The following is a 12,056-nucleotide window of genomic DNA, read 5'->3' as shown; positions in this document are numbered from 1 at the left end:
CTACATAAGTATAAAGAATTTCACAGAAGGCAAGGTGAGATATGTATATATTCTGGACTAAGGAGAAGGCGGTAGGGGTCTGAAGCTTCAAGGGGAAGTAAGGTAATTCACAGGAAGATAAAAAGAGTTAATGTTTGGTTAACAAATGCTTGCCCAAAGCTAGTGGGACACAGAGAGGACTTTGATCAAATGTGCATTGCTAGGTTCCTCCCTCTACCACACCTAATACTTAACCATAGTTATCTATGGTGATAGCGTCTTCCTGGGACAGGCTTCATATCTTAAATTCTTTTAGGCAGCTAAGAGGGAAGTTCAAATGTTCTTCCTGAGTCTTTTGTGCTTTGATTGTTTTTAGCTCAAAATAATCCACATGTCAGAGTGGCACACTTGGCCCCATCAGTATAATAGAAGGAAATCTATTAATATCATATGTCATATTAATAAGTATAAGGAAAACATCTCATCAGGTTATCTCTATAGTTGCTGAGAAAGTCTTTGGCAAAATTCAGTACCCATTCATGATAGAGACACTCAAGAAAGTAGGAACTGAAGGATACTTTAACTCGATAAAGTATATATCTTAGTGTTAAAGTTAGTGTTTTACTTAAATGGAAAAACACTACAGACATATCCATTAAGATCAGGAACAAGGCAAGCATCCCCACTGTCTCCACTACTGTTCAGTATTATATTAGAAGTAAATTCGCCAAGGCAGTTAAATAAGAGAAATCAGTAAGAGGCATAAAAGAAGTAAAACAGGGCTTCCCTGGTGGTGCAGTGGTTGGGGGTGCGCTGCTGATGCAGGGGACGCGGGTTCGTGCCCCGGTCCGGGAAGATCCCACGTGCTGCGGAGCGGCTGTGCCTGTGAGCCATGGCCGCTGAGCCTGCGCGTCCGGAGCCTGTGCTCCGCAACGGAAGAGGCCACAGCAGTGAGAGGCCCGCGTACCGCAAAAAAAAAAAAAAAAGGAAGTAAAACAGTAACTATTTGTAGGTCATAGTGTACATGGACCCCAGAGAATCAGTTATAAAACTAACTCAAACAGTGAAAGAATTCACTGAAGGAGCAGGATTTAAAATTAACAAACAAAAATCAGCTTTCATAATGCAGGCATACCTCATTTTATTTTGCTTCGCTTTATAGAGTCTTACAGATAACTGCATTTTTGTAAATTGAAGGTTTGTGGCAACACTGCATCAAACATGTCTTTAGGTGCCATCTTCCCAATAGCATTTGCTTACTTTGTGTCTCTGTGTCACATTTTGGTAATTTTTGCAAAATTAGAAGTGGTGCTTGAAGATGTAATTGAATTGCTGCAATCTCATGATAAAACTTTTTAACAAATGAGGAGTTTCTTTTATGGGTGAGCAGAGAAAGTGGTTTCTTGAGATGGAATCTATTCCTGGTAAAAATGCTGTGAAGATTGTTGAAATGACAACAAATAATTTAGAATATTATATAAACTTAGTTGATAAAGCAGAGGCAGGGTTTGAAAGGATTGAATCCAATTTTGAAAGAAGTTCTACTGTGAGTAAAATGCTGTCAAACAGCGTTGCATGCTACAGAGAAATCGTTCATGAAAGTGTTAGGGGAACCACTGACCGAAACTGCCCGCCCTGGGCAGGCAAGATAGTAGACATTTGCGTGAATTATCTTACAACAGGAGGTCCTGGTAAGGAACGTGGAACTAACAAACTACCACCAACTGGAAGAATTCGGGAAAGGTCTAAAGGAGAGAGGAGACTCAAGTCCATATGTCCTGCCAACCTCCCAGAATCCTTCTCACTGGAATCCATCTTGGCTGAACAATGCACATGCCACCAGGAAGGACCCTGAGTCAGAGTGATTGGCCAGAGACAACTGGGAAACTAACCCCATACCATAAAACCCGAGACTGCAAGCCATGTGGCAGAGCAGTTCTCCTGGGTTCCCTTACCCTGCTGCTCTCCACCTGGGCGCCCCTTCCCAATAAAGTCTCTTGCTTTGTCAGCATGTGTGTCTCCTCGGACAATTCACTTCCAAGTGTTAGACAAGAGCCCACTCTCGGGCCCTGGAAGGAGTCCCCCTTCCTGCAACAAAAGGAAGAGTCAGTTGATGTGGCAAATTTCTTTCCTTTTTGTCTTGTTTTAAGAAATTGCCACAGCCCCCCCAGCCTTCAGCAACCACCACCCTGTTGAGTCAGCAGCCATAAACATCAAGGCAAGAGCCTCCACCAGCAAAAAGAGAATGACTGAAGGCTCAGATGATGGGTAGCATTTTCTAGCAATAAAGTATTTTTAAATTAAGGTATGTACATTTTTTATACATAAGGCTATTGCACACTTAATAAACTACAATATAATATAAACATAATTTTATAAACATGCACTGGGCAGCCAGAATATCTGTGTGACTTGCTTTATTGCAATATTCATTATTGCCACGGTCTGGAACCAAACCTGCAATGTTTCCGAGGTATGCCTGTATACTTACAGTAAACAGAACATAATGTTAGAGAAAAGCCCATTTACAACAGCAAAATAGAAGATTAAATACTTAGGAATAAATTTAATAAGGTGCAAAACCTATACAACGAAACTTTCAAACACCCCTAAAAGATACTAAAGCAGATTTAAACAAATGGCAAAACATGAAGATGTCAGTCCTCCCTAAGTTAATTTATAAAATCAATGCAACCTTAATAAAAAATCTAAGTTATTTTTTTGAGTTAGACAGACTGATTTTAAAGTTCATACGGAAAAACAAACATGCAAAAAATAACCAGGAAAATTGTCAATTGACTTTCAGTAAGGGTCCCAAGGAAATTAAATGGGAAAGAAAATCTTTTCAACAAATAGTGTTAGTACACCCTGCTGGATATCTACATGTGAAAGAATGAAGTTGGGCCTCTATCTCACAGCATACACAAAAATTAATTCAAATTAGATCATAAGCCTAAATGTAAGAGCTAATCAAACTATAAAACTCTTCAAGGAAAACAGCAGTAAGTCCTTGTGGCCTTAGGTTAGGCTGTGGTTTCTTAAATATGACACCAAAGCACAAGTGACAAAACAAAAAATAAATTGGACTATATAAAAATTTAAAACTTTTTTTGCTGCAAATGATATCATCAAGAAAGTGAAAAGATGATGCACAGAATGGGAAAAACTATTTGTAGATCACATATCTGAGAAGGACTTGTGTCCAGAATATATAAAGACCTCTTACACCTCAATAGTGAAAAGAGACAGCCAGGACATGGAAGCAACCAAAGTGTCCATTGACAGATGAATGGATAAAGAAGATGTGGCACATATATACAATGGAATATTACTCAGCCATAAAAAGGAACAAAATTGGGTCATTTGAGAGATGTGGATGGATCTAGAGACTCATAAAGAGTGAAGTAAGTCAGAAAGAGAAAAACAAATACCGTATGCTAACACATGTATATGGAATCTAAAAAAAAAAAAAAGGTCATGAAGAACCTAGGGGCAAGACGGGAATAAAGACGCAGACCTACTAGAGAATGGACTTGAGGACACGGGGAGAGGGAAGGGTAAGCTGGGACAAAGTGAGAGAGTGGCATGGACATATATACACTACTAAATGTAAAATAGCTAGTGGGGAGCAGCTGCATAGCCAGAGAGATCAGATCAGTGCTTTGTGACCACCCTAGAGGGGTGGGATAGAGAGGGTGGGAGGGAGGGAGATGCAAGAGGGAAGAGATATGGAGATATATGTATATGTATAACTGATTCACTTTGTTATATAGCAGAAACTAACACACCATTGTAAAGCAATTATACTCCAATAAAGATGTTAAAAAAAATAGTAATAACCTGATTTTAAAAATGGGCATAGGATTTGAATAGCATTTGTCTAGAGAAGATATACAAATGGCCAATAAGTACATGAAAAGATATTCAGCATTGGAGAAATGCAAATCAAAATCATGAGATACTATTTCACACACTGATGGTAATAACAAAAAAAGATGGCAATAATAAAAAAGACAGGAAATAACTATTGTAAAGAAAGTAGAAAATTGAAACGCTCATACACTGCTGATAGGAATGTAAAATGGTGCAGCCACTTTGAAAACAGTCTGCCAGTTTCTCAAATGGTTAAACAGAGTGATCCAATGTGATCCAGCAATTCCACTCTTAGGTATATACTTAAGAGAATTGAAAACCTATGTCTACACAAAAACTTATACATGAATCATGCTTGTACATGCTGTTATTAGCAGCATTATTCATAATAGCTAAAAAATGGAAAGATTCCTGATGTCTATTTGATGATAAACAAATGTGGTATATCCATATAATGAGATATTATTTGGCAATGAAAAGAAAGGAAGTAACATATGTTACAACGTGAATGACTTGAAAATATATTACGTGAAAGAAGCTAGTCACAAAAGATCACATACTGTATGATTCCAACTATAGGAAACATCCACATAGGCAAATTTATAGACAGAAAATAGATTAATAGTTTAGGGCTGGGAAAGGGATAGAGAGAGAATGGGGAATAACTTAATGGGTACAGAGTTTCTCTTGTGGGAGGTGGAGCAAGAAATGTTCTAAAATTAGATTCACAGCCCTGGGAATATACTAAAAACCATTGAATTACACTTTATTTTTTGTTCCATTTGTTTTTTCTCAAGCCTTCCCAATAATTCCATGTGATCTGGCCAGCTGTCTTCAGGATTAAATAGTCTTCTTTAAGGTAATTCTTAAATCTTGCCCTAAGTAAACAGCCTCTGAAGTTAGTGCAAAGTCTACTAGGGTTTATTTTTTTTTTCTTCCAGTTTTATTGAGATATAATTTACATACAGCACTGTGTAAGTTTAAGGTGTACAGCAAAATGATTTGACTTTCATACATCATGATATGATTACCTCAATAAGTTTGGTGAACATCCATCATCTCATAGAGATACAAAATAAAAGAAAAAGAAAATTCCTTCTGATGAGAATTCTTAAGATTTACTCTCAACAACTTTCATATATAACATACAGCGAGTTAATTATATTTACCATGTTGTACATCACGTCCCTAGTACTTATTTACCTTATAATTGGATATGTGTACTTTTTGTGCACTTCATCCAATTCCCCTTCCCCGCCGCCGCCTCTGGTAACCACAAATCTGATCTCTCTCTCTTTTTTCTTTAATTTACCCCTCAAAGTCTAGAATTCTTTTTTTTTTAATTTTTGGCTGTGTTGGGTCTTAGTTGCGGCACGTAGGGTCTTTGTTGAGGCGTGTGGGATCTTTTTTGTTGTGGCGGGCTCTTCGTTGTGACGCGTGGACTTCTCTCTAGTGTGGCGTGCATGTTTTCTCTCTTTAGTTGTGGCGCGTGGGCTCCAGAGTGCGTGGGCTCTGTAGTTTGCAGCATGTGGGCTCTCTCATTGAGGAATGCGAGCTCAGTAGTTGTGGCCTGTAGGCTTAGTTGCCCCGCAGCATGTGGGATCTTAGTTCCCCGACCAGGGATGGAACGTGTGCCCCCTGTAGTGGAAGCGTGGAGTCGTAACCACTGGACCACCAGGGAATTCCCTATATTCTCAGTATTAATCTCCTGTCAGATATATGATTTGCAAATATTTTATCCCATTCTGTAGGTTGTCTTTTCACTTTCTTGATAGTGTCCTTTGATGCACAAAGTTCTTAATTTTGATGAAGTCCAATTTATCTAATTTTCATTAATTTTTACTGTTAATTGTGGTAAAATACACAACATATAAAATTTACACAAAATATAAAATTTACCACATTAACCATTTTTAAAAAAAATTTATTTATTTATTTTTGCGGTACGCGGGCCTCTCACTGTTGTGGCCTCTCCCGTTGTGGAGCACAGGCTCCAGACGCGCAGGCTCAGCGGCCATGGCTCACGAGCCCAGCCGCTCCGCAGCACGTGGGATCTTCCCGGACCGGGGCACGAACCCATGCCCCCTGCATCGGCAGGCGGACTCTCAACCACTGCGCCACCAGGGAAGCCCTTATTTATTTTTATTTCGGCTGTGCCGGGTCTTAGTTGCGGCATGCTTGCGGGATCTAGTTCCCCGACCAGGGATTGAACCCCGGTCCGCCGCATTGGGAGTGCAGAGTCTTACCCACTGGACCACCAGCAAGTTCCTATCTTAACCATTTTTAAGTGTATAGTTTAGTAGTAGTAAGTATATACACATCTTTGTGCAACTGATCTCTAGAACTATTTTATCTCCCAAATCTAAAACTCTATACCCATTAAAAAACAACTTGCCATTTTCCCCTTCCCCACAGCCTCTGGTAGCCTCTATTTTACTTTGTATCTCTATGAATATGATTACTCTAGGTACCTCATATAAGTGGAATCATACAGTATTTGTCTTTTTGTGATTGGTTTATTTCACTTAGCATAATATCTTCAGGGTTCATTCATTTTGCAGCATGTGTCAGAATTTACTTCCTTTTTTAGGCTGAATAATATTCTACTGTGTATTTACCATATTTTGTTTATCCAGTCATTGTTTGATGGACATTTGGGTTGCTTCTACCTTTTGGCTATTGTGAATAATCCTGCTATGAATTTGGGTTTACAGATAGCTCTCTGAGACTCTGCTTTCAATTCTTTTGGATATATTCCCAGAAGTGGAATTACTGGATCATATGGCAATTCTAGTTTTATTTACTAAAAAAAATTTTTTTTTAATAAATTTATTTTTGGCTGTGTTGGGTCTTTGTTGCTGCGTGCCGGCTTTCTCTAGTTCAGCGAGTGGGGGCTACTCTTCATTGCGGTGCACAGGCTTCTCATTGTGGTGGCTTCACTGGTTGTGGAGCACAGGCTCTAGGCACGCAGGCTTCAGTAATTGTGGCACGCGGGCTCAGTAGTTGTGGCTTGCGGGCTCTAGAGCATAGGCTCAGTAGTTGTGGCACACGGGCTTAGTTGCTCCACGGCATGTGGGATCTTCCCTGTCCAGGGCTCAAACCTGTGTCCCCTGCATTGGCAGGCAGATTCTTAACCACTGTGCCACCAGGGAAGTCCTGGTAATTCTATTTTTAATTTTTTAAGGAACCAATGTACTGTTTTCCATAGCAGCTGCACCATTTTACATTCCCAACAACAGTACCCAAGGGTTCCAATTTCTCTGCATCTTTGCCAACTCTTGTTATTTTCTGTTGTTTTGTTATTGTTAACAGCCATCCTGATGGGTATGAGGTGATATTTCATTGTGGTTTTGATTTGCATTTCCCTAATGATTAGTGATGTTGAGCATTTTTTCATATGCTTGTTGGCCATGTGTGTATGTTCGTTGGAGAAATATTTATTCAAGTCCTTTGCCATTTTTTAATCAGGTTATTTGTTTTTTGTTGTTATTGAGTTGTAAGAGTTCTTTATATATTCTGGATATTTAACCATTTATTAGATATATGATTTTCTTCCATTATGTAGGTTGCCTTTTCACTCTGTTGATTGTGTCCTTAGCATGGAAGTTTTAAATTTTAATGTAATTCAGTTTACCTACTTTTACTTTAATTGTTGCCAAATTCAATGAAAATTTCCCCAAGGTTTTCTTCTAAGACTGGTTTAGTTTTAGTTTTTACATTTAGGTCTCTGATCCATTTTGAATTAATTTTTGTATATAGTGTGGGTTAGGGTCCAGCTTCATTCTTTTGCATGTGGATGTACAGTTTTCCCAGTACCATTTGTTGAAAAACTGTCCTTTCCCACTGAAAGGTCTTGACATGACCGTGTCAAAAAAATATATATATATATATTTTTTGGCTGCACCACGCAGCATGCAGGATCTTAGTTCCCCACCAGGGATTGAACCTGTGCCCCTTGAAGTGGAAGCACGGAGTCTTAACCACTGGACTGCCTTGTCAGAAAATCAGTTGACCATTTGTGTGAGGGTTTGTTTCTAGACTTCCTATTCCACTGATCTTGATGTTTGTCCTTACGCCTATACCATAGTTTTAATTACTGTAGCTTTGTACTAAGTTTCAAAGTTCGGAAATGTGAGTCCTCCAGCTTTCTTCTTTTTTAAGATTATTTTGATTATTCAGGGTCCCTTGCAATTCCATATGAAAATGAGTATCTGCTTTTACATTTCTGTGAAAAAGGCTATTGGAATTTTGATAGGGATTGTGTTGAATCTGTAGATTGTTTTGGGTAATACTGACATGTTAACAATGTTAAATCTTCCTATCCGTGAACACAGTTGTCTTTTCATTCTTTAATTTCTTTCAGCAATGTTTTCAGCATATGTCTTTTACCTTCTTTGTTAGATTTATCCCTAAGTGTTTTATTATTTTTGATGCTATTATAAATGGAATTGCTTTCTTAATTTTCTCTTCAGATTATTCATTGCTGGTGTATAAAACAAAACCGATTTTTGTTCTTGGACCCTACAACTTTGCTAAACTTGTTTATTAGCTCTAGTGGCTTTCTTACGGATTCTTTGGAATTTTCTATGTATAGGATCATGTCATTTATGAATAGAGATAGTTTTACCTCTTCCTTTCCAATTTGGATGCCTTTTCTTTTCCTTGTTTAATAGCTCTGGCTAAAACTTCTAAGTACAACGTTGAATAGCAGCAGTGAAAGTGAGCATACTTATCTTCTTCCTGATCTTAGGGGGAAAGTTTTTAGTTGTTCATCTGTGAGTATGACGTTAGCTATGGGTAAAATAGACCTCTTAATACTAGTGCAGGGACAAATGGGTAGCCATTTGGAAAATGATCTACTTTTATCATGGAATAATGAATGATCTACTTTTAGCATTTTCCAAATGGCTACCCATTTGTCCCTGTAATATTATTTAAAAGTTCACCTTAATCTACTGCTAACATGAACTAATTCCTCTATAATCTTGGTGTAGAAAATAAAGGTATTTAACTCTGACTTAAAATCCAGAAGCATTAAAAGAAAAGTGATAAATTTCACTAAATTAAATTCTTGCATGAAAAGAATCCCATAAAAGAAGTTTGTGGGGAAAAGTATTGACAATCTATGCCACAAAAAAGGATAATTTTTTTTAGATGAGAATACTTCTATAATTCTTTTTTTTTAATTAATTTTTATTGGAGTACAGTTGATTTACAATTGTTAGTTTCTCCTGTACCGCAAAGTGAATCAGTTATACATATACATATATCCACTCTTTTTTAGATTCTTTTCCCATATAGGTCATTATAGAGTATTGAGTAGAGTTCCCAGTGCTATTGTCCTTATTAACAATATTTTTTATGTACAAAGAGGTCTTAAAAATTGAGAGAAAAAGTTATAACAACCAAGTTATAACAACCAGATATAAAAGTGAGAATTAGCCATGAGCAGACAACTCACAAAAAATAAGCCATAAACATGACTCTCAAATATATGAAAAAAAGTTCACATTCACTCATAATTAGAGAAATGCAAATTAAAACAATACCTGTCAATGGCAAAAATTTTAAAATATGACAGTATTCTTTGTTGGTGAAGCTGTGGGGAAACAGGTGCTCTCATACATTGCTGGTGAGAATAAAAATTGTTATAATTGCTGTAATTTTTATAATTCTCCTTCTGAAGGGAGATTTGGCAATACCTAAAAATACTACATAGGTATTTATTTACCCAGCAAGACCATTTTTGGGAATCTACCATGAAGATATACCTCCAACAATATGAAAATACATATGTAGATATTCATTACAGCATTGTATGTAACTACAAAATACTGGACACAATCTAAATGCCTATACATAGGAAAGTAATTAAACTGTTGTGTATCCATACAGTGGAATAATGGAGCTATAAAAAAAGAATGAGGATGATCTCTATCAATGGAGATGTGGATATGGAGTGTTTTCAAGAATATACAGTTAAGTGAAAAAAGTAAAGCACAATAGTACTTATAGCATACGCCTTTTATGTAAGAAAGAAGGAGATATAAGACAATACACATATATCTGTTCATCTGTGCAGAATCAGTACCGGCAGGTTAAACCAGAAAATGAAGTGACTGATAACCTGTAGGGGGTAGGTGGGAAAGGGGTGCAAGGAAATGGAGAGGCGGGAATTCGGTAGTAGGAATGAGGAAGGAGTGACATTGAATAGAATGGGGAAGAAAAGAACTAACCCAAGTAATTTTGAAAAATATCATCTTGACTGGATACTGTAATGTTAAAGACATAAAAGAACTGTGCATTAATGCTGTAATCTAGTCAGTAAATGTATTTCTAACAGGGGTATAGATTAGCAATTCTATCTATGCTTTATGTGTGTACTAACTGAACAAATAAATATGTTTTTAGATAATAAGAACTGGGTTTCTCATAAGGAGAGGAGGAGGCTAAAATGAACTCTGTTGGGTTGGATTGGAATCTGTGATATCACTATATGTGTGGGTTAGTATGCATACATATATTTCCTAACTCTGTCCACTGTGAGGAACTAGAAGTGATGACACCTCAGCAGTAATGAACAAACTTAGCATCCAATTTTTTATTTCTAAGTATGATTCTCCAATAAAAGGAACCAGGGCTCCTTAGAGAAGTGGTCGACTGCAGGACTTAGACGGGGTAAAGGTCCCTGGAAAATCTTTAGGTGTGCCAGATAATAACAAAGCGCTTTAAAAAAAAAAAAAGAAAAGGGGGAATATTGTTGAAGGAACATGGGAGCCAACCTGAAGGAGTTCCTAATGGCCAAAGCTGGAACAATTTGAGCAAAAGAAATAATGATATCATTGAATTAATAAAGTAAATATCCATGAGTCCATACTGATATAAATTTAAAAATGGGGGGGAAAGGGACAGTTCTTCCTTTATAGTAGAATTTCAATTAATAACTGTGGAAGAATTGCAGGAAGTAGAAAGCCAGCATTAGCTAAACAGTAATTATTGTTGCAGACAAGATGCACTGATGGACAGTAAAATTAGTGAGTTAAAATAAAAGTTTTGTATAGAATCTAAGTATAGTAGTTTATACAGATTCGGTTTTCTTTGATGATTGAGTTTTTATCGTTTATTTTCTCTACAGAAGTGAACAATACCATGTCTTTGAAAGATTTACGAATTTTTTTTTATATGAATTTAAACTAGGACGTAGTGCAGCCACGGCAAGTAGAAATATCAATTCTGTCTTTGGAGAAGGCTCTGTTAGTGAAAGGACTATCCGATGGTGGTTTGAAAAATTTCATTCTGGGGATCTGAGTCTGAAAAATGAGCCTCGAGGGAGACCCAAATCTGTTTTAAATGAAGATCAGTTGAGAGCCATGGTGGAAGCTAACCCCAAAACAGCAATTCGAGGTCTTGCAGCAGACTTAGGAGTTTCTGCTACAACAATTTCTCAACACCTGGCTGCAATAGGAAAGGTGAAAAAATTGGACAAGTGGGTAGGTACCACACCAGTTAATGGACGATCATAAACTCAGATGGTTAGAGGTATGCTCATCTCTTTACATTTGAAAGAACAGAGACATATTTTGGAGAGGATCATAAGCTCTGATAAAAAATGAAATTGAAAGTGGTTGGGACAATGGTTGGATTTTGATGAAGTTCCCGAACATGTGTTCAATCACTGCAACCAAAAAAGGTTCTGGTAATGGTATGGTGGTCTACAAAGAGTGTTTCATTACCGCTTTTTTAACCCAGGTATAACTAACAGTAGCATCTTCACTGTCAAAAAGTTGAAATTATATATCAAAAAAGGTGATCTAAAAGCACTCTGTATTGGTTAGCAGACATGGACCTATACTGTTGCACGACAACATTTGACCACAGAAATCACAAACCATCATAGAGAAGTTAACTGAACTGAACTAAGAAAATATCCCACATTCATCATATTCACCTGACTGTTTTTCAACCAATTACCACCTTTTCTGTCATTTGGAACTCTTTTCTGAGAAACAAAACTTTCTCCAATTGAGAAGCAGTAATTGGAGGATTTGAATAAACATTAACAATGCTAAATTTTATAAATATGGTACATACCATTTAATATTTGGGGAATGCAGTTAATGCTAACAGTGCATACTTTGGTTGAATAAAGCTTTTCTTTTTCTCCAAAATATTTAACATTTTAATTTGACCCATAAAAATGCAAT

General features: G+C 37.1%; 1 protein-coding gene across 1 annotated transcript in view; it reads left to right on the top strand.

Moving 5' to 3' along the window:
* LOC132417156 (uncharacterized) overlaps window positions 1–11,818 on the top strand; it is a 39,131-nt gene extending 27,313 nt beyond the window's left edge. The window contains exon 4 of the mRNA XM_060000807.2: window positions 11,050–11,818. Within this exon, the coding sequence (XP_059856790.2) occupies window positions 11,050–11,375 (326 nt within the window). The 3' untranslated portion in view covers window positions 11,376–11,818. The remainder of the gene's footprint in view (window positions 1–11,049) is intronic.
* The last annotated feature ends 238 nt before the right edge of the window (window positions 11,819–12,056 follow it).

The sequence above is a fragment of the Delphinus delphis genome, chromosome 20 (assembly GCF_949987515.2).
Source record: "Delphinus delphis chromosome 20, mDelDel1.2, whole genome shotgun sequence".
NCBI lineage: Eukaryota > Metazoa > Chordata > Mammalia > Artiodactyla > Delphinidae > Delphinus > Delphinus delphis.
This window is presented reverse-complemented; position numbering and strand designations above follow the sequence as displayed.